General features: G+C 45.5%; 1 protein-coding gene across 1 annotated transcript in view; it reads left to right on the top strand.

The window, feature by feature from the left end:
- TPK1 (thiamin pyrophosphokinase 1) overlaps positions 1–23798 on the top strand; it is a 201320-nt gene that overhangs the window by 128904 nt on the left and 48618 nt on the right. Inside the window, exon 8 of the mRNA XM_090286846.1 lies at positions 8305–8416. Within this exon, the coding sequence (XP_090142972.1) occupies positions 8305–8416 (112 nt within the window). The remainder of the gene's footprint in view (positions 1–8304; positions 8417–23798) is intronic.

Below are 23798 nucleotides of genomic sequence, written 5' to 3'. Positions count from 1 at the left end.
TGTCTGTCTCTCGTGACTGTCTCTCTGTCTCTGTCTCTGTCTCCCTCCCCCAAACCCCCTCTCGCTGGGATAAGTGCACATGTCCTCAGGTGAGGGTTTCTTTTTTAAATGACAGGGAAGATTTAGTATCTCTCAGAGTTTCTCTGTGTGTCTAGAATTTGGCTTTTCTGGGCGTTAGAAGCTCGGGGTCTCGGAAGTTCAGTGATGCCGGATGTCACTCATGATGCCAAGGCGGCAGGTCGGGGCTGGCTGGGGGGGAGGGGGCAGCTCTGTTGCTCTCTGTTTGGCCTCTGCAGGGTTTCCTGAATGCCCTCGTGCCATCGTGACATGTGACAGACTTTGCCCCGAGCAAGCGATCTGCAACAGGAGCAAACCAGCAAGGGGCAGCTGTCATGTTTTCATGATGCAGCCTAGAGAAGCCACACACTGGCCTCTCTGCGGATGCACACAGCTTAGTGCGCTGCAGCGTGGGAGCTTGTGCAAGGACAGAGAGCCAGGGGGCCGGGCGGGGCCGTGGCCGGGCTGACTCCCCCAGAGAGAGAAGGTAGGAGAGTGGTGGACACACGTGAGCCGGCACACGTGCTGGAACAGGAGAGGGGGCTCAGTTGAGGTGAGTGTGACCGCGCTTGTCCCGCAGCGCACCCAGTTTGTGACAAACGCGCAGACCACTGTGGTGGCCGTCGTGCCTTCAGACCTAACGCGCCCCATCTGCTGTGTTCAGTGGTGGCTCACAGCTCAGAGCTGGAAGGCAACGCTGTGTGAAGGCATGGGGTTCCTCTCTGAAATCTTACCGTGGTTCTTCCTCAGGACATCAAAACCATTGCCTGGGAAAACTTGGCATGTCGACCTTCCTGATGTTAAAGACTCTAACCTTATATGTAAGAGGTAGCAAAATAAGACTCCTATAACAATGAAAACTGTGGTTGATAAGCCTTGAAAGGTATATTTGTCCCAACGCTTCGCCAGTACATAACATGTAGAATATCATAGGGTACTTTTCCAGTTGCCTTGAGAAGATACAATTATTCTAATATTCTTGACATGAAAAATAAGAGGCAGGTAAATTGAACATCTAAAGTTAAATGCAGTACATTGTCTTGTTGCCCATTTTATTCCTTTTCTGTATGATCAAAATACCTCACAGAGCAAGTCATTTCGTTCTTGCAATGCTTTTATTCTCTTATAGGTGAGGACAGTGAAACTCAGACTTGGTGGGAAAGGAGCCAGGCCCACGAAGACTTTCGAGCGCGCCCTTGCCCTTGTCCGTCCCCACAGCACTGTGCATGCAGCGGGCTCGCTCGGCCAGCTCAGAGCCAGGGTTCATCGGCAATGACCTTGTCTCTCAGATGCACGCCATGCCAGGGGCTGGGGAGGGTGGTGGAACACTTTCAGAAAGCTGGGGTTGTTTCTCTTGAGGGGTGGGGTTGGTGTGGAGGTAGGTAGGACCGACTTATTTTTTAAAAGGGTCACTTTGGCGAATAGGCTCTGGTGGGACAAGGGGAGATCTTGTTACGGTGACATGGACAGGGTGGTGGGGAAGGGAATTGTGAGACGTGATAGGAATCTGAGTGTATTCAGAACATACAGTAAGTGGATTTTTTTATGGGTAAAAAATACCTTTTCATCCAAGCAATGGGAAAGATGGAGTCTATATCAATTCAGATCAAAAGCTGTGAATGGGGTGTGTTTGCGGTAAAATGTCAGGGTGTGTCCGATAGGCAGCTGGGTGTTCAAGACCAGAGTTAGAGAGAAGTCTGGGCCGGAGATACAGACCTGCAGGGCATGCGTGGTTAAGATCACCAAGGGCACAGATATCGGGAGGCGGGGGAGGAGGGTCGGGCTGGCTCTGAGGAGCCGCGCACCGTGCGGCGGTCCAACCTCAGCAGTTTGGAGAGAAGAGGAGGAGACAGCCAGAAAATCTGTGGGTGAAGAGGAAACCAAGAGAAGGGGATGTTCTGGAGGCAAAGTGAAGAAGGCAGGTCGAGGAGGAAGAGGGACAGCCCCTAACGAATCTGCTTGTAAGGTCAGCAGAGGCCTGATAGTTGACAGGAGGCTTTAGCGCTTCGGAGGCGGTTGGTTGTCTCCATGAAAGCCAGTTTGGAAAGAAGCTTAATTGTAACGAATGCAGCGATTTGGAGACAGGGAATCTAGACACCCTTTCTCGGGGCTGTAATGGCAAGAGGAACAAAGAAACGGGATTAGGATAGTGAGGTGGCAGCTGCACATGGATTGGAGGTGAGTGTTTGCATGAAAAACAGGTAAGTTTACTGATCCAAAAGTGCTCCCTGTGGGATAAATATTTATTGTCCTACTATGTGTCTTAACATGGTATACAGAGTTTTAAAGATGTAGAAATCAATGAGCTGGGTCTTCTCTCCTTCAGGTATTTACCTTCCGGTGGGCGCAGACCTGAGACCATGTGCGGTGGGGCCAGGCTGCAGGCTGGGAGGACGGTGATGTAGGCGATGAGGTCTGAATGGAGTCTTGAAACTCATGCTGAGTGTTAACCCAGCCATTCCTAATTAATATTCTGTAGGCTCTGGGGAGAAACAAAACTGTCCTATTTGTTCCAGGCTAGAAGCGGTCAAGTCTTCTAAACAATACTTGTGTACGCTCATGTCCTTAATCGTAGCCCAGCCGTTGGCGTCGCTGTAACCATGCTTTGTGAACTTCTGGAAAACCCAGTACGTGTTTTGGAAACACAGATGAGTGACTCACACATTCTTATCAGCACCCTCCCTAAATTCCGTCTCTGGCAAAGAACAGTGGAATGAATGGGGACATGTGAATAGGAGGGAACAGGTGACAGGTGGGTGACGGCAAGACAAGACAGTTCTTCCTTTATTTATTCATTTACTGCTCAGGTGTTTATTATTTAGGATACATTTGGGGCAGGTCATACAAAAGCTTGACTTGGAGATTGAATATGGGGGAGCAAAAAGCAAGAACAAGAGCAGCAAAGGGGTGACACCTTCTGACTGCCCTTTGCAGTTAGAGGTCTAGGAAAGCGTGATGATGCAGTAATACTGGGCTGGCTTGAAATTCTTGCTCCTAGGATACGTATTGTCTTTGGAAGTCGTCATTTAAAGTGTCTGTGTGTTTTGGAGAGCCATGAGTAGATTTCTGACAACTCAGTGTGAGAGCAGTCCCTGGATTATTTTCTCAGACTGAAATGAAAGGGAGGCATACTGAAAGGATGGGATATATATATATTTTTTCTTTTAAAGCAAGCATGATACAGAGATGATAGAAAACAAAGGATAAACATTATTTCATCAGTTTTATTTTGAAATAGTCTAGTGTTCAGGGCTTGATGAGGAAATTAGCTGATAAATATAGTCTTTTATTATCTCTAAAAATATTAGATACTTCACAAATATTGTTGACTTCGAATAAATAGCATTTGGAGGTTTTCTTTTAGATAAGTATCCAATATTGGCATTAACCATGCAATCGGAGACCACGCCTACCTCATGTCAAAACTCATCTGGTTTCAGCCTGAGGTTATGAAATAATTTTCAAAATGTATCATTGAAATGTTCTGGCTGTGGAAATATAAAACCAAAACATCATAGTTTTCGATGCCGTGTGGCAAATTAGTATTCCGAGGCAGTGTTTTTCTAGGTGGGTTTCATGAAATGCAGAGTCCATGGGTTGTCTGAGGGGTACGCAGGGTATCCATAGTGACGCGTGTGCGGGGACCCTGGCTCAGGGAGTCAGTTTCATGCTGCAGCGCGGCCTAGAACGTCTCCGGTGCTGACCATGTGCACCGTGAATTCCGGAAGAGAATGGAAGTCGTGTTCTGTGGAACGCCCTTTGAAAGATGTGGTTCTGCCAAGATTTGGAACTCTAAAAGCTGTCTGTACATGAACATTGCATTTTCAGAAGGAAATATGCTAACTTAAAGAAGTAAATAGGAAAGTCTATTTACATGTAACGTTGACCCAATGTAGGCTCTTCTGGATAAAACCAGTACACCTGTGTTTTGAGCTCCACACTGATGGGGTAGAATAAAAGAGAATATATAAGCTTCTTGTTCTGAGACTTTTCAGCTCCAAGTTCCCAGAGGGAGGCCATTTCTCTTGTGATGGCTTTCATCCGTGTGAGTAGCCGCACCGGGAAAGCATGCCAGCACCCACATCTGTCTTTGTGTGGGACAGGTAACTTGCTCTCCTGGTGAGTGTGGTGTGGAGCCTTCCACTTACGTCTTGCACTGTTCTCTCCTGCAGGCAATGGGATTTCCTGTGGCGTTTGTTGATACATTTTTAAGTACCTGGACAAACTAGCAAAGGATGGGCTGCCAGAGGTTAGCCTCGTATTTAATCAGTGTGCAGCGGGGTTCCCTCCTACCGGAGCTGCCTGTGCGCTAGAAATTTGAGCTGCAATTAGCCCTGGGGCATCAGTTCAGCATTAACAGCGTTTGATGGATGGTTATCCGCTTTATAAACTGGCATCACCATCTGCTTCTGGACCTTTCACACTAAGTACAAAGTACGTTCTTGCTCCTTCTGTGTGCAGGTGCTTTGTGAATGATCCTGTTGAGTTGCCATGTATTTTCTGACATCCACACCAAGATAACTTTGCATAAAACTTGACATAGTTATTGGATTTGAGGATTTAGAGACATCAGCAGGATTCAGATGCCTCAGGGATCTCTTAGGCCTTCCTTAGGGACCTGTCTGTATCTTTGGCATCACAGTCTAGGGAGAGAGACACCACTTCCCTGAGGCTGCCTGTCCTTAACACTCTCACTCATCAGGGTGATTCCTAGTATAGGTGTCAAGCAACATCTGTACCCCCTTTCTCGCAATTACAATTTCATACCTTCCTGAGATAGTCAGTGGGTTAAAAATAGCCGTGATGGGAGGAGCATAGTGTCTAACTGAATCTTGTTCCCTTCTTTAGTCTTGACTATACAGAGAGCCTTTGTCTGCAAAGGCTCAGAATGGGGACAGAGGCGGGAGGCGGTGCTGAGATTCCTGAGAGCGGATGGAAGTCAGGATTCGCTCTGGGGCCTCCAAGCGCCAGTCAGGGCATGAATCTTTAGGGAAGTTCTGTACTGTCTGGCTGTAGCCCGGCTAGTGTATATTACACATCAGGAACCCTGGGGCATGAATAACAATTCCTTTTGCTGTTCATTTTTGAAAGATGTCACAGACACTTGAGGATACAGGAGAAAAGCATGCTATCATCCTCCTTTATCCGTACAAAGCTGGACTGGCATGTTGGTAAACACAAAGACCATGCTCATGTGGCTAAACATCTTTTTGGAACAAAAGAAAAAATGCTACTTGATTGTAGGCTAAGGCCTCTCTGTAAGTTCTTGAGTTCACACACTCGTTTATTCTCAATTACAGTTTTCAAAGCGTGTTGAATCTTAAAATAATGAAGAAGGCAGGGACTCCATAGCAGGGCTGAACAGTTCAGCAGTGGGTTTCCTAACAGCCACCCTCTCCCAAGACGGTAAAACTTAGCATGCCCATGTGCTGCTGCCTTTGCATGGTCTGATACAAGTTGAAGAATCAAGGATCTTCTCTGAGGGACTTAAGATCCATGAGTTGAGAAATTATCCCTTATTTCCTTCATCATTCTTCACTGCAGTGAGCTGGGGCACCACACATACTAATATGTACAGAGGGCCACTACCAAGCCATTAAATGGGCCACAGAGAGCAGGGAAAGTCTTCAATTAAAAAATAGGAGTTGAGCCCTGGCTGCTGTGGCTCAGTGGATTGAGCGTCAGCCTGCGAGCCAAGAGTCGCTGGTTCGATTCCCAGTCAGGGCACATGACTAGGTTGCACGTCAGGTCCCCAGTTGGGGACGCAAGTGAGAAGCAACCACACAGAGATGTTTCTCTCCCTCTCTTTCTCCTTTCCCCTCTCTCTACAAATAAACAAACATAAATAAATAGATTATTTTTTAAAAAAGGAATTGACTAAAAGCAGCCCAAGGACACACGAGTCCATCTTTGATACGTAATAAAGGGCAGCCTGCCCCCCCACACACACACATACACCTGATCAGGCCGTGGATCTGTAGCCTTTCTGTTCCTCTGTGCTTCACCCGCTGTGGGCTCATTACAGTCCTCATGGCCATAGCTGTGTGAACAACCGCCCCCTCTCACTAGCATGGGGGTCCAGGAATGAGAGGACAGCCGGCTGAAGGCAAGGGCTGTTTCAGACCTCACCCCCAGTCCATGCTGCAGGTGAGGCGCGTTAGCCACCTGTTAGCCACGTTACCAGGTACTCTGCCCAGGAGCTGCTTTTAAATCTTCCTTCTCAAAATCTACTACTTTAGGCATGATTCCTTGATTTCCAAACCCATGAAATAATGACAGATCTAGGGCCAGTATACCTTCTTCCACTTTTCATCACCTGGGCCTGTGACAATCGTAGCATGACTTTTACACTGTCATATGTAGAGTTTGTACTCAGTAATGATTTTTACACTTTCGCTCTAAATTGGTACAAAAAGAAAATCATCAAGGATTATTATTCAGGAATGAGATCAGTTTTTATTTCATCCTTGAGTTTATCTATGACTGTATTCCAATTATTCCTTTTTCTTTAATTACTGTTCAGAATTTATAGTGTATTTTACTTACTTTTTTCTCAAGAAGAGTCTAAGAATTTCTAAGTCTTATGTTGCTTTGTATCTAGAAAACACACTTGTTATTTTATTTTCCCAAGATCCCGGCGTTGACTCGGTAGTCTCATCTGTTCATGGCCTCAGGCAAGACTCCTCGCGGACTGGCGGGGTTCCTTCCTTTTGTCCCTGTACCATGGTCATTCTCCTTACCCTTCCCGTAGACAAGCATGTTCGTGTGTATGAATAATAGTCTTAGAATTCTGTTATTAGAGAATGTGCTGTGTTGTGTTTGAATTTCTTTTGATTGGCGTAGATGTGTTACGTAACGCACCCCGATTCCCTTTCCTTCTGCACACTGTCCTCTGATCCCCCCTTGGTTCTCTGCGTCCATCGACTCCACCCTTGCTCTCCATTGACGTGTTGCCTATCTTTTCAAGTTCAAAATATGTTTTAAATTTCCTTTAAAATTTGTCTTTGCATTTGAGTATCTTTAAGCCCTTCTGATCAAGGTTAGGCCCTCTAAATGAGTGTTCAAAGCACGCCTATGTGTATGAATTATATAGGTACTGAAGATCCAAATGGACTTGTATTAAATTTCAAGGACGGATACGAAATCTAGAGAATTGTTTTCCTACTAACAGCAATCCTTTGATTAAGATGAAAAGAGCCTACTCATACATTGAGGGCTTAAATAAAGTTCTTAGAAGTTTATAACAGAATAAAAGGCCTCGTTGGAATAAAAATAAAATGACTATAAAAGGATACCTTAGACTTGTAACAAGTCCTAATTACATATACTTTAAAACATGCATTTATTAAAATGAAGAATATCCTTTGGAACATATTCCTTCTGGGATATATGAAGGGTGAAAAATACTTTTTAAATTCTATTGTTGAATGTATGCCTTGGCATTTCCAATAAGGACTTGAAGTATCTTTCTATAAAGACCATGTACCCTAATGATAATGACTACAACAAAAATGGGACAATCATTACTTTGTAGAAGAGGAGTTTCCAAATATCCTTTTAAAAGCAAACATCGCGGCTTTGATTGACTATTACATTTAACTTTAATCTTCTCGTAAATGGAAAAACTTGAGAGCATGGCAAATTATGTAAGTTTTTAACATCAAAATGGAAGAAACACACTCGTTCCTTTGGGCAGGTACTGCTTCCTAGTGGGGGTACCTCTCACTGAGCACCTCCCAGTTGTCTGTGAGGTAGGAAGCGGGTTAATTCCCAGTAGGATTGACACTCAAAGCTGAAATTTAGAACTTTATTTCTCAGAAAAACAGAGGTTTTACTTAGCAACCAATGTTTTGTTTTTTGTTTTTTGTTTTTACCGCTGAGCAAGTGTCAGATTAAGCCCCTGGGATTCTGCATCGCATAGGGCCTCTGTGTCCTTAGCATGTGGAATCAGTTCAGTCTCTGGAATTGGCACGTAGGTGTGGGTAGGAATCCTTAACCTGCCCCTTTTATCTGGGCACCGACCTGGCCCTGGACACGTTTCATCCCTGCAAGCTTTCGTTTCCTTGTATGTAAAAGTGGTAATTAACAATAAGCTAGCGTATAAAACTGTCACTCGGACTAAGTCAGGGGGAAGTTCCGGGTGTTGCTCAGCACATACGACATAAATCTGTTGTCCGGTCTCCGCTGCCCATTAATGTCCCTCCCTTTCTCGTCCCCATCTTAATGGACATTCCTTCTCTACCTCAGGGGAAGCACACGCTGCATGTCAACACTGGGATGGAAGGGGACTGGTGTGGCCTCATTCCCGTGGGACAGCCGTGCACTCGGGTCACCACAACGGGCCTGAAGTGGAACCTCAGTAAGTAACGCCCTCGCACAGAGCGCGGTTTTCTCTCTTTCGGAGCCTGGCCTCTGCTGTCCCCCTGGGAGTGGGAATGCTGCGGCGCTTGCTGCCCTCGGCTTTTCTAATACACACCTGCGTGGGTGTGAAGTCCCGTCTCTCTGTGGTTTTCTTTTGGTTTTTCCTGGAAGCCAATGACACCGGACATCCTTTTGTGTGTTTATGGACCATGTGGATATTTCCTTTGGAGTAGTGTCCATGCAGATCTTTTGCCCCTATTTGGGTCGCATTATTTCTCCTTTTAGGTCAAGTTGTAAGGTTCCTATATATATTCCAGGCACGAGTACTTCATCAGATACATGACTTGCAAATATTTTCTCAGAATCTTTGGCTTATCTCTTGATTTTCTGAACTTTCATGAACTAAACTCATTAGTTTAATTTTGACAAAGTCCAGTTTTTCCTTGGTGAACTGCCCCTTTGCCCAGCTGTCTGCATGGTTTTGTGTCCTTGACACCAACCTTATTTTTCCAAGAGAGGTAGCTATTCTGCCTGACGGAGCAAGTTCTTTTCATAGTCAAGCCTGAGAGTTTTATAAGACCGGCTGCTCTTAGTGCATTTTAACATGCTTTCCCAGTGCTCATTAACTGTATCAGGTGCTAGTTGTATGAAAACTGGTTTGAAAAGAACAAAAAAAAGGATGTGGATCTGTTCATGAAATAGTGGTGATTCCGAAAGAACCATCATGCATGATGTTACCTGTGGGTTTCTCACAGACGCTGTTCATCAGATCGAGGAGATTCCATTCTGTTTGTAGTATGTCGAGTGTCTTTTTATTATCACGAAAGGGTGTTGGCTTTTGCATTTTCATTTGTCTATTAAGATGACGTGAATTTTTAAAGTTCTGTTGATACCATGTATTGCATTCATTGAATTCCCAATGGTAAACCCAGCTGACACCTCTGGAGTAAATTCCACTTGGCCATGCTCTTCACGTTCTTCTGCATTCAGATTCCTAGCGTTTTGCTGAGGGTTCTTCCCTCCGTGTCCTTGAGATGTACCATCTTGTAGATTTCTTTTCTCTGGCTGATTTTAGTATCAGGGTATCCCCGACACAGAGGGAGGTCAATAAAGGCAGCGAGAGCAGAACACAGCGGAGCAGGTCTCGCAGGCAGGGCGCAGATTTAGGGGGGTGCCTGCACCTTGTCCCTGCCATTTGGGTGCTCACTGCTGGCGGGGGGCGGAGAGAGGGGAGCAGAGAGGGAGACTCTCGGGGCCAGCTTGTTTCTAATTCATGCACCCCAGGGACTGCCTGGCCCTCCTAAGGAGGGAGTGCAGGCCACCGACCATTTATGCAAGCATGCCTGCCGGGAAAGAAGTCCCATTTGCAGGACAATTATACCCAATAATCTGTAAGTGCGCTTTTAAAAAGCTCTTATCTCGGAACATGGGTAAGGAGACACCTTTCTCCGCTCTGCGTTTAGTCAGCCATCAGTGGCTTTCATCTCCATGGCTTTCTGTTATTAATTTAGAAAAGTCATTAATGCTTCCATAGGCCATTTTTATTTATAAATGGAAAGCGCTTGCTATAAATTCCAGTATGGATTTTTCTCCAATAATAACGAGTCTTTCAAACCTTAAAAAGAAAAGTTCTCTCACAGATTTATGGAAATTTAAATGCGTTGTTTGGGATGAAAAATTTATTTTTCATAATAGGTGTCTGTACCTACAATTTTACATTTGTTTATATGATTTGTATAATTTGGAGTGATAATTTTAAATAAATATTTTTATAGAGCTTTCTTAAGGAAGCCTTACATTCCTATTTTTAGGGCACTGAATATTTCCAGGTATTTGGTGAAACTTTAAAGTACATACTGAGTTCATTACTCTAGGCTGCATTGAGTGATTTCTTATACTTCAGACTACATTATGGAAATAAAACATTACATTCTTTATTAGTGGGATATATTTAAAAACCTTAATTGTTATACCACATCCTGATGTTTTTATATATTCTCCATAGCAAGTGCCAGCAAAGAGTCGTTTCTATGATGTATAAGCCAGACAGTATGAATGCTGTCCCCTTTACTCAGGTTTTAGAATAATTAGAGTATCATAATGTGAAAAGGCATACCGCTGTTTGTCTAGACCTATGATTTTCATAGGAAATAACTTAAGATCTAAAAATGACTTCCACAGAGCGCACAACTGCCGAGGGTCAGTGCCAACCTGGAGTGCAGGTGTCTGGATTCTCGGCTCAGGGCTTTTCCTTCTGGTCTTCTTCACTACTAGCCATATAGAAAATGTTCATGTTTGACAATAGATTTAGATATATATAACTTAAAATATGTGATATTTGAAAGGCAGATTAAAATTTCCATGATCTAACTTTTCAGATATTTCAGTTTCAAATTGCTGCAGTAACAAATTACCACGAACCAGTGGCCTAAAATAATACATCTATTATCTTACAGTCGGGGAGGTCAAAATCCAAAATTGGTGTTAGGAGACTAGTGTCAGCGTACTGATAGAGCTGCATTCCTCCCGTGAGACGCCAGTGGAGAACCGCTGTGTGACCATTCCCAGCCCCTGGAGGCTCCTCACGTTTCCTGGCCCACGACTCCTTCCTCCACGTTCACAGCTGGCCGCCTCGCCTGGTCAGATCTCTCCTCTGTTCTCCACTGCCACTGTCTCATCCTCTTCTCTAACTCCCACCCCGTCCCCTCCTTCTTTAGGGAATGTGTGACTACCCGGGGACCCCACGGATAATCCAGGATAATCCCGCCTCGAGATTTTGATTTAATTCTGTCACATTTGCAGAGTCCCTCCTGCGATGTAAGCAACCTGTACTCAGGCCCCAGGGGCAGTGTGGGCTTTTGGATGGGGGAGCAATTATTCAGCCTGTCATGTCAGGTCTGTGACCAATGAATGAAATAATTTTCCGAAATAATACTTGTCAAATACAATGATATCATTGGATCTTCATAGTTATTCTGGAAATTGATGTGTGAAGACTTCTTACGTTTTCACTTCGTCTGACCTCAGATAACTTGTGATCAAGACTCAAGACAAAAATAAAAACAAAATTAAAAACAAATCCTGCAGGCACGATGTATATGGTGTCCACGAAAGAAAAAGGATTACAATTTCCTCTCAATCTGATTTCTGTTCTTCAAGGACCATAGTCAAGTTTAGCCCCGTGTCTAGTCTGATCCCTGGGACCATGAAGGAATCAGAGAGAAAGCCACTCTCTTATTAGAGAGATTCCTTTTTCCTCTCCTGCCCGTATTTCTTCTCTTGTTTAGCCTTTGAGGCTACGAAAAACAGAGTTTCTATCAATAACAGGCGACAATCAAATGGGAGATTAAGAGGGGGAAAAAATAAAGGGTGGAAAATTTGACACATACTGCTCTTAGAGCCACATGTTATTAGAATCTTGGGGTCGTTAAGATCAACCAAGTATTTGTGAATTAATTAGGAGCACACACGCACCGTCAAAGTATTGGGCCACCAGCACCTTCCTCTCTGTCCCCTGCGCGCACACAGACTCCTGGGCCCATGCATGTATTTGTACTTGCGTGTTACAAGTTTGGGTTTTCTTACTGTGCACATGGACTCGTTCTGGGGTTATGAATGGACACTTTTGATTATTTCTGAATATGAGCATTGAGGAATCATTGCACAAAATGACAATCACGGGACCCTCCAGGACCCAGCTTCCATGGGGGAGGCGTCGCTGGGGAGGGGGAGGTTGATAAGCAGAAGATACGTTTTTCTGAAGAAAAAGTACAAAGAGGAACAAGATTATTTTTTTGGATTATGCTATTCTGAAGCGTTTTCAAATATTCTACTTGGAAACAAACATTACGTTTTCAGACATTTCAGACTAATGACATATCGCCGACTACAAAACTTGCATTAAATATATATTTCGTTAACTCAGCTCCAGTTCTGTTTTCTGTGCTGTAGATTTTGAACCAGGCATGAATGATTTTTCTTCTCTCCAGTTCTTTTGTGACTCTGCTGAGAATTACAAGGAGCCAACAATAATTTACTATACGCCAGAATCATCCTGTTTTGTTTTTAGAAAACTCCCGGCCACCTGACAACACACATTTGTTACGGTTGATTCTAGGCGTTTAAATATGAAAACAATTAATGTGCGTTTGGAGGGAATGTGATAGATGGGAGCTGGTGAGCAGACCGGTATTTCATTGACCCGCGCTCACGGGCGCTGTCATAACTCAGGTTTGCCTCCCGCGTTGTTTAAATGAGTTGATTTCCTGGTATTTATGGGGACGGGCTGACGGATGAGCGTGACTTCAGTGGAAGCCCGAGAGCCCCTTTCTGCTTTCCCTCCTCCAGGCCCCAGTTTTGTGCCGATTCAGATGCGAGTGCTATGCATTCAGCCACCCAGCTAGTCTCCTGAGACGAGCAGGCTGTAACTTTTGATGATTGTATGAATTATAGAAAAGAATCGAGGTGTGCAGGTGAATACGCGTTTATTATGGGGGCGGCTTAGTGGGTATAATTTTCTACTGGATCCAAATAAGCCTACTTTGTATTTTGATAGCACTTCCGTGTATCCCCTACCTATCTTTTCTCTACGCTCTTTCTCATTGAGGGATAACCTCAGTCATTTTATTAATGCAGAGGAAGTAGTAGTATTTCCATTTTATAAGGGGGGAGGACCCAGAAAGAATTTATTTATTAAAAGTCGTGTGTTTATTCTTACATGTTTACATTTCAGTCATCCTCAAAGTACTCTCCATTTGATGCAATACACCTATTGAGACATTTTTTCTGCTGTTCAAAATAGTTTTTACACTTATCAATGTTGATGCCTTTTAGTGCTTCTGCCATTTTTTGTTTTACCTCTTCCTCATCGTCAAACCAGCTTCCCTTTGAGGACTTCTTTCATCCCTGAAAACAAACAAACAAAAAACAGTAGCTTGGGGTGAGGTCAGGTGAATAGGGAGGATGGGGCACGGGGGTCATTGCCATTTTGGGTCAGAAACTGCTGCACACTCAGCCCAGTGTGGGCAGGTGTGCCCACAAATCGCCCATCATGAAATGGGCAAACTCATTGAAAGAGTCTTCAAAAAAAAATTCACTGATGTGAAGACAGCCTCTCACAACAGCGCCAGCCAGCGCACTGATACAGATGGATTCCTAGAACACTCACCTAGCAGGGGAAGCCTGTACTACAAGGGACCACCCTCCAGAAAATAATTCTATTTTTTGGGGGGGGGTTCCCCCTCATATAGCTGAGAAAACTGAGATACAGGATGTTAAATGAATTGTCCAAGTTCATTTCCCTAACCTAGCCCCCTGTGCACGTAAAGGGCTCCATCATGGGTCATTTAGGTGTGTATTTTTCAAAGTGCTGAACATGGTGAGATAACGCATCTCACAATCCTTACCCTAAATGAATAGAGAATTAACACCTTAGCAATTAAAGTCACATTGTAAGCCCCACCTCTCCACTCCGCAAGCTACCAATCACAAGCCGATACTCCGAAGATTGCAAGTGTACAGTTGAAGGGTAATCTATGCCCACGGTGATTGCTGGGGTGATTATAGACCGGATGTTGACCTTCCTTGTCATTCTCAAGGTACTGACGGGGTCAAGAAAAGAAGATGTATTTACCTTTCACAGAGGAGGGTGAAGGGTCAAAACAGGGTTTGTGAATTTAGAGTCAGGGATGAAGCAGAGGGAACAGTGGCCACAGGGCAGGACAGCTGGGTGGCAGGAGGTCGAGACCACATGTCGGTTTCTCGGCAGCGAGCTGTGCTTTGTCCTGTAGCCTCCTCGGAGGCCGGGCTGTGGGAAGGCTGAAAATAGTTGGGAGTGCTAGGCTTGAATTTAGAACGGGGGAGATCAAGGTGGGGAAATGCCAGTGTGTGGACTAAAATAGGCACAGCCACATAACAGGGCTTTTAAATATGTCTGTGTGCCTCAAATAGCATTGTTAGTAAAGAAATATTCGCTTTTTCCCCCCTACAGTTCAAGGGAAACCACAGGTACTAATTACACAGAAAGTCAGCTCTCCAGCTAACGGGGTGCATCATGGGACCACACAGTGGGGCTGAGGTTCTGAAACAGCCAGAAAGGGACGAATCGATGCTTTGAGCCCCTTGACAAAGAAACTCTCTGGAGATTAATGTATAGGATGTAACTTACCTTCTCTCTCCATAATTCACACCTTGAGTTGCCCTTGAAATGTTGGCAGGAAAAAAAAAAATAAGTGTATGCAGCTGTTTACTTCAGTTAATCATGTGGAGGAGTGGAGACAATCAGGTTCAAGTTCTGACTCTAAAGGTCTGAATGATACCGTTCTGGGACGTCATGCGGACTGTCGGGGAGGGTGGGATGGGTGATGTCACGGGGCCCCTTGTGTTTGAAGACAGGTTGATGAAGCCGCAGAGGAGTGGGGGCGTCCAGAGCGAAAAAGCCAGGAGCTTGCTTGATGCCTCTGGTCCTTAGCGCCCCTGTGGGGGCCCGGAAAGTCCCGGGAGGAGCAGTACCAGGACCAGAACCAGGGGACTTGTGTGTGGAAGCTGTGCCAGGCGTGGACAGCGTGTGGCTGTGCACAGTCCTGGGCCGCAGTCCCATGGAAGCTGTGGACGGCGCCTGGGTCGTCACGACAGTTGAGGGTCTCCTGCTTGAAGTTCTCGTCCTCCAGAGTCTCACCGCGAGGCCAGTCCCCACTTACGCTGAGACCGCGTGGGAGTCTGTAAGATGCTCCCGGATGAGGATGCGCCCTGGGGCTGGGACCTCCGGCAGCCCCGGTGCCAGCATCTCACTGTGGCTGATTCCTCGGGTGAATCGTAAGGTTTCACTTTGGGGGAGTCGCACTGGCCTTTCTTGGGCTTCTGTTTCCTGGGCCACATGTGATTGCGAATTAACAACCTGTCTCTCTCAGCTTTCTACCCGTAAATCTGATTTTTCTTCTGTGTGTGTGTGTGCATGTATGTGTGTGTGTCTTTCAAAATGTACCTCGAAGAAATGATCAGAGCAAGAAGGCTTTCTGATATTTTGTAAGAGCTGCAACTGATAACCAACTTTTATTTTAACCATTTAAATTCACTTGCGATATATCAGTGGCTATTTGAATCTGACATATCGTATCGGCAGCCGTCCGTCTCGAGAGACGATGGTGTAGCTTCTTAAGAGTCTATCTGCACCGCCGAGAATGGCTGTGCAGTCCAACTCGGGAGTGACACGGTATCTGTCTCCTCCCATGTTGAATCGACATCTTGCGATGACGCTGGAGTGTCCTCTCCAGTGAAGCTGAAGCTACAGAGCCTGGGCAGGGTGATATGGAGGGTCTGCTGTTGCCCATGCAGCAGACCCCCCCCTCTCTTCGCAGCTGAAGGGTCCAAGGGAAAGACGGAGTCAATACAGCTTGGCTTCAGGTGCGCCGCAGGAGTTGCCGGTGTTGACTACAACGTCAAACCGCCTTAGGGACTCCGGCTCCGGATTTTCTGTCGGGGTTTACTCCCTTAGCCTTTCCCCTGAAGAGGTATGCCGCAAGGCAGCGGAGGTTTTTTGGAGTCAGAGTTTTCCTTCTCTGATGTGCCCTGACTGGAAGATCGAACCAGCGACACTTAGCTCGCAGGCCAACGCTCAATCCACTGAGCCAAACCAGCCAGGACATGAATCTGACATATAATTAAGAAAAATACACATTGAAATCGTGGTGTTTTTAATTAACCTGTATCCCACCGAAGGCTGATATTCCCTAGATGAGGATGAAGAAGTTTTATTTCCTACTGTCTTGCCTGGTACATGCTAATTGCCATGTGAATTAAATAAATAAGGCTCACGCCTTCTAGAAAGACCCGTTACTAAAGGGGGGGAATCAGGCTTGTGCTTGAAGGACAGCGTGGACAAGGATAGAGAGGTGGCCTCCGCGTCCTCACTCGCCGCCCCTGCAGTCCGGCTGGACACACACGTGAACACTGCGCGCAGCCACCCCCCGCACTGCCTTGGAAATGGTGGCTGAGCAAAATGGTCTCGGTGTCTTTCGTCTCTAGCACTGGTCTTTCTTCCTGATTCTCAGAAGCAAACCTGGGCTGTTTTGTTCTCTGCTCCCGAATGCCTGTGGCAGCACTGGCGATCCAACACCCACGCTCTTTTCCCGTCAGACAGGACCCCGTCTCCCCGTGTCCCAGGGCGTGTGCTCCCTTCCTCCACTCCCTTTCCGCCTCCCCGCCCCCCGAGCGTTTCAGGTCACATCCTTGCTGACGCTTCCCTGTGATTTTTCTTTCCCTGGGATCCCTAATGAGGCTGTGCGCTCTTCAGCGTTATTAGCTGTTGGTGTCGTCGTAGGAGCAGATTTTTCCATCCTTTTACTAGAATGCGCTTGTCTCAGGATGGATTTGGTGCCTGTCATCTCCGTCTCCCCCTCATCATCTGGGATCGTGCCCTGCCTGTTTTAGGTCATCAGCAACCCTTTTGCAATCAGCAGGTGCGTTTCGCCACATGGATTTTGTGTTGGGACAGAGTCAATGGCACGGCAGTAGAAGATGTGGAAGTGAGAGTTCTTGATCACAAACTTGTCAAACAATTAGAAGAATGAAGGATACATAGAATTTTCAGGGTGAAAACAGAAGTTGCTGCTGAGGCAGTTTACAGCGGTGCCAGCTAGCGTATGAATGCTACCGAAAGGTTTCTGAGTGTGTGCGTGCGCGTGTGTGCGTGTGTGTGTGCGTGCGCGCGTGTGTGTGCGCGTGTGTGTGTGCGTGCGTGCGTGTGTGTGTGTGTGTGTGTGTGTTGAGAGAGGGGCCTGTCCAGAGACTCGGCAATTGGAGAACGGATTTGTAGAAATACCTGTCTTGGGGATTTGGAGTTTAAATGAATTGACTACTCCCCTCTGGCTCATTTTTTTTTTTTACTGCTCTGAGCACAAAGCAAGGTCTAAAGCATTTCATTTTTAGATTCCCCTTTTAGAGACTGAAAATGGTCTAAAGCTATAATTTGAGGGTATCATGATAAAAACAAAGGCAAATGAAATTGATTCTCTCATTTTCCTGTCTTTATTCTTGCAACGTACAGTATTGCTTTGCCAAAAAAAAGGAAAACAGGAAAATCCGAGCTCAGATCACGGAGCTGTGCCCTCCAGGGCGTTCCCCAGCATTGTGTGAATGTGAGAAGACGGTTAAGTTGTTCCGGTCACTTTGTATCTTTATTTTATCCCCTTAATCAGATTGTCCACTTCTTCAGTTTATGATCCCTTCAGGTTTTCTTCCCCATCCTGTTGCTGAAATTTTTAATATTAGGTATCTAATTGACTTGGTTAATAGTAGGATTCTTTATTAAAGCTGCTACTTTTTCATATTCAGACCTTATATATTTCTGGAACATTATTAAGTAGAAGTAATTAAGGACGTGGTTTTGTAGCCTTGGGGAAGGGTTATATTTACAGGTTGGTAAGAAATGGCGGAGAAGGATCAGCGAGCAGGACGGGGAGGGGTCAGTGAGTGGGTCCTATGCAGAACAGTTAGAAGAGTTGGATTTCACTAAAGGAATATTTTGATCACTCTTGAAAATTCATAAAAGTGGTAGGATAGCAGGGACAGGAGCCAGACTTCTGTGTTCACAGGGGTTATAAAGAGTCAGTCGGTGCATGTGGAGAGCGCAGTAACAGCAGACTTATTAGGTTTGTTTTAACACGTTCGTCAGAGACACGAGAAACATTGTAAGGTACGGAGGTTTCACTATGAAGGAGGCCCTTTGTAAGGCCAAGGTCGAAGGGGCCTTCGGTGAGAGTCAGAAGGAGCCCGGGAGCTCCCCAAGGCCCAGGGAGAGCCGGAGCCGGAGCACGAGGGGGAGTGCGGGAGTGACGTCCCAGGAGAGACGAGAACTTGGCCTTGAGGGAGAGAGAGAGCTGTGCTGAGCTCCCTGCGCCTCGGAAACGAGAAACAAGACCAACGGGACCTGGAGTCGGGTGCTGAGGTGCAGCCGCTTCTGGGTGTAGACGCTCACGGGCAGCAGCCCGCCCGTCCCGGCGGAACCCGCTCCAGCACGTGGCCCCGCTCTAGTCTCCACTGCGGTCACCCCCGCTCGATGCCACTTGCCACCGTCCCAGCTGTCCGTCTTCCCCTGACGGAGGGACAGGACGCTTGAGGACAGCGAGGGCGGGGCTGCCTCGCTCTGTGCTGTGTCTCGAGCACTTAGTGTGGCTGCGGCACACAGCTGCATGTCAGCTCTCCCTGGGACAGGGTCAGAGGGCGAGGGCGACAGGGACCCTCCTCGTGTCCTGACTGCAGCACCGACAGTGAGCGGGGTTCCCTCTCCCAGGAAGGACCGGGGCCGGAGGGCGACATGGGGTGGGCACAGGGCCAGGAAGACTTCCTCAGCCAAAGCCCTGGGGGGTGGGGGGCGGCTCCCAGGACGGAACCAGGGACAGCACCCGAAATGAGTCTTAAATGTAGTTTCCGCCAAGGAAGAGTAGTTTTCTCTTTAACCGTCTGACTTGCTAAGACGTGCTTTGAAAAATTCCTCAAAACAAAGGTCTTAAAGGAACCCTGTTCATCACTGTCACCCCGTTCTGCTTTGTCCGAAATGCAGGAATGGTCTGTATCTGTGGGGTCCGCCGCTGGAGGGGAGCCCCCCGCTGCCAGTCAGCCGCAGCTCAGGGCCGGCGCCCCGGACCTGAAACCCACAGCTCCCGTGCTCTGAAGCCCACTTTATTGCCCAGCCTTGTTCAAAGCGGGCATTCCCCTTTGAAGAATCACACCCCAGCCAGGGGTGACCTTTCGTGTCTCTGGATCTTCAAAGCCTTTGTGAGTGTCGCTTTAAGACATCCATGGCCTCGGATTGTAATAGTTGTATCATTGTCTTAGGTCCCTTTCGCTGACTGGATTTCAGGTCCCTTACAGGCAGAATCTGGGCCCTTAATCCTAGACCCTCTGAAGCACAGTCACATGCCTTAGCCCTTAATGAGTCAGCGTGACACTGCCCAGGAGGCAGGCAGTGCATTTAAGTGTGGGTCCTGCTACTTTCCAGGGCTGTGACCTCCATTTTCTCATCCCTGAAACGGATCAGCACACCACAGGACTGCTGAAAGGGTTAAATGAGGCCGTGTGTGCACAGTGGTTGGCCCAGAGTGTAAGAGCGGTAGCTATTACAAGGGTGACTTTTATGATTACCCCAAATGTCACATTGAAGAGAATCCAAGAGTGGCCCGTGTCAAGTGACTCTGAGATTCTGATACTGACGGCATTCTAAGAAGCTGACTGTCATGGAGCCCACAATAAATACAGACCCACAAATCCAGCTGTGAATACAGGCCTGTATCCTTAATGAAGAAAAGGTGAACAGTGGACTATCAGTTATGAGTCTTATGAATAGGAAATTGGGTTTCCTAATGGGTGATTTAAAATACTTTGGGAGCATAGTGACACCTGGAACACTCAGGCTACACGTTGGTGACTCAGAGAACAAGGGCAGAGAATCCTGAAATAAGCAACAGCAATGGCCACTTAAGCTCTTAAAGAGCAAACTGCAGAAAATAAATTAAATCATTTAAATATGCATGAACCTCCTGAGTGGGAGAATGTGCTCAAATGTGCTGCAGGGTCTCCCTTGTTGGTGTTCACAGAAGTATTGCTGAGGCCTGCTTTGTGCCTTAGACCTTTGAGGAGGACAGACCCCGGCATCTCGTACATTTTAAAATTGTTTTTAACGTAATTTGGATTATAAAACAGGAAATTCCGGTCAAAGTACGGATTGGTTTTATTGGTTTGGAAACTTTATCAAAGGATGGAATGGATCCCGGAGGGAATGAAAAGTGATTCTGATTAAATTGCTAGCAACGAGGTGTAGCGAGGCTAACATAATTTTGCAGAAACTTCTTAAAAGTTTGAAACTTGCCAGCCTTGCCCCTGAAATGCATGCAAAGGTTTTATCAACCTCTCCGATGCTGTGTAGCACCACGATTTTAAGTTCTAAGGATTAGTATACTCAGTTGTAGACTGTAGGGTGTATTTAGTTATTTAACAAAATTATTACTCAATTATTTCCAGCACATCAGATCTTTTAATTTCCATTATGGGAACCAGAGATATGACAACCCCGGTATTTTATGTCCTTGTATACTCCAGAACAAATTTTATGGTTATATAATTGAATAAATAAAGCCAAGGCACCCAGGAAGAGGAGGCAGAGAGAGCAAAAGCAGAAGCAAGCTAGCAGCTGAGGGACCGTCATATTCGAGGCCGTGTTCTACCTGATTGTTTAAGGGGAAGGGACTCCAGGAAAGTGCTGTTGCCCCGCACACCTGACTGTTGGGGGGCTTCCTTCCTCCTGTGGCATCGAAGGGGTGCTGGCTGCGGGGCCAGAGCTGGGACTGAGGAGACCCACCCTGCCTGTGAACAGAAGTAATCAAAAAAAAATTGCCAACGACCATAAAACCAGGAGAGCAGGGATATGAAATATATCAACTTGACTTGCCGAACATGGAAAAATATTAAATCTGTTCTAAGTCTGTTATTATTGTTCATGTATTTCTGTGAGTCTGTTATTACAGTAATTTCTGTTTTGCCTTTGGGTATGAATGGGATCACAGTAGATAAGTTTTTTGTTTATTTTTTAACTTTGGAGAAACACAGACTTCTTCACACAGGGTTTAAATAGTTTGTAATATATGTATAAAAGCATATATCCATATAGTGAATATTTGATGCCAAAGATTCATTATTTCTATGCTAATTTGTTCTCTTGGGAAGACACGATGTGTTACAACTACAAACAATCTTTGAAGAGAAATCTTTTGGAGCAGCTATAAAAAGACCCAGTAATACATTCCAGCTCGGTGGGGCAGCGTCTGCAAGAACATGTCGTGTTAGGTCAGAGAGGTCTTTGTGCAGCTGGAGAACGCGGTGGAAGGATGAGCAAGGCTGCAGAAACTTAGGTGGGATCGGACCACGAGTGGGTGGCTTTGGGCCCTGCAAGTAGGAGTTTGGGCGTACTCTTCAACAGTGGGGAAAGATTTTAAACAGTAGGTTTTTTTTTCCTATTTAAAAACTAGATTGTATATGAAACAAGAACCTGGTGTCAGTTATCTGATTGGACACCCCGAAGATGCACTTTTTACTCATTCTAAAGGGTAAGATCTGCTGAGCAACTTTTGAAATATATGTCTACATTAAGTACATTACAGTCTTTTCCGCATGTATCACTGACCTTTCAAATTCGAAATTCAATTTTTGTGTCTGCTTATGAAAGAAGGAGTCTCTTCTTCAGACATCTGACTTGTGGAATCACTTGGTTCTTTCCAGAAAAACACAAAATTCTGAGTGTCTCTTCTCTCTGGGAAATGTGGCAAACCTCTATTTCTGGCATTTTTCTGTCCTGTTGCTCTGACCCAACCAAATGACCTAAGGATCTTTTACTTCAAACAGAGTGATTGCAGTTTAAATGACCAGCTGTACCGCCAGTGAAGTTCTTCAGGCATCAGAGAGTCAGTTACGTGCCCGAAACTAACCACACCGCAGCCTCCCTCCTGTGTTCAGCCCCCTGCTGCTGATGATAGAAGGATCACGCCCGCGGGGAGCATTCAGATACTACCTACGGGCAGTGAATGTATCTTAATATGTGCTTACGTAGGAACTGACTTTCCTTGACGCATCTTTAAGGGCACATGTCTTATAATAAATTGAAAAGCAGCAGAATCTCCAGGAACTTTCCATGTGAAGTATTGTTCCATCACTGCTGTGTTTCTAGCGGTTAACTTGTTTTTTGAGGAGCTCCGTGAGCTGTTTTTCTAATCTGGTGCAAATGAGCCGTACATAATCAAACTGGAATTCCTAATTCTGGGCTCACACAGTTGGAGACCAACTAAATCAGGACCTTTAATACGGCTTATAAGAAAAAAACCCGTCCATCATTCATTCATTCACCTCCTGCTAGCTCTGCATACATGGTGGGGAACTTGTATCAGAGCTTTTATGCTAAAAAGCCTTTAAGAAATTTGAATGTCATACATATTGGCATGCAGTATTAGCTAATCAAAATTTGATTTGTGAGGGTGGATCAGCTAATGTAGTCATAATTTTAATCACGTTAACCACTCTGAAATTAACTGATAATTACTTTAGAATTAGAGCCTCTAATTTGTACATTGGTAGTGTGTTTCCTGTCACCAGCCAATATAATAAAAATAATAAATTACACTTCTGTCTTCACCGAAATCATGATGGACAGCTGAAATAGGATACTTCCACCAGAACTGAATATCAGACTTTTTCCCTGAATATTAAAATCTTAGAAGCTTCTGAAGACGCAAGGGGGCCTATCATGTTCTCAGTGGTTTTAATTCCGTTCAAGTCAGTGACCAAGAGCAGTCCTATCAGTATCATTATCCCTGTCAGCAAAGTCTCCTAAGTACAGGACCAAGCAAAATGCTTTGTAAATCACCCGAAAGCCAAGAACTTGGCCATATGATATACCCTCACCCATGTTCATGGTGGGCATCCATCTAATTAGCATAATCAGAGAGGCCTCAGAAAAGAACATTCCATCACCCCTGAATGTTCCTAGTGATGTGTTTAAATCTGTACAATATGGGTGAATTATGTTAACACCAAAATTATAAACATTTTTCTTAAATTGCAGAACTCTTTGCTCAACTAAAAATTTTACCTAGAACCTTAAGCCATAAAGGCAGATAAGCAGTCCTTTTGTTTGAAGTAAGTGCAATACAAATCCTATCACATACAGTGTTTTATCGCATAGTTTGTATTCAAGTCACTGAAATAATTTATGTTTTTGTACATATATCTCTAACTTAAGGCCTTAGCTTTATTTTTTTCTGTAAGAAACAATCGTTAATAAATACCAAGGGAGTACTGAGTATTTCCTTATGGGTCAGAAGCTCTTTTGAGTGCTTTCTGTGAATTGTCTCATATAATCCAGCAGTGTCATGGGCTGTTTTACAGGTGGGGAAACTGAGGGTTAGAGATGTCAACTTTGTTGCCTGGGCACACCAAGCCTTGAAGCTGGGGCAGTTCTCTGGCCGTTTGATTCCAAAACCCGTGTAGTCAACCACTCGTACACCACCTCCTACCTGCATCGACAGGGCTTCTATGGACGTGCTTGAAGAGGATTTTACAAGGATTCCTTGTCTTATGGCTTTCGGATAAATTAACCTGTAAGCCAGCGTTGTTTTTATTTTTATTTTTATTCTTACCTTCTCTGCTGCCCCTGGAGCTGTGTCTGAAACAAGTGCAGGTATTGACCGTGGCTGGGCACAGGAATCACGGGGGGGTGGGGGCTGTAAAATATACTGAGGCCTGTACTTTTGTTCCCCACGTGGCGGGTCTGATTTAATTGGTCTCAGGCAGGGCCCTGGCACTGGTTTTGGTTTTCTTTTTTAAGCTTTCCAAGTGTG

The sequence above is a fragment of the Furipterus horrens genome, unplaced genomic scaffold (assembly GCF_987537825.1).
Source record: "Furipterus horrens unplaced genomic scaffold, mFurHor1.1.pri manual_scaffold_9, whole genome shotgun sequence".
Lineage (NCBI taxonomy): Eukaryota > Metazoa > Chordata > Mammalia > Chiroptera > Furipteridae > Furipterus > Furipterus horrens.
Note: the sequence above shows the minus strand (reverse complement) of the source record. Positions and strands in the feature narration are given on the sequence as shown.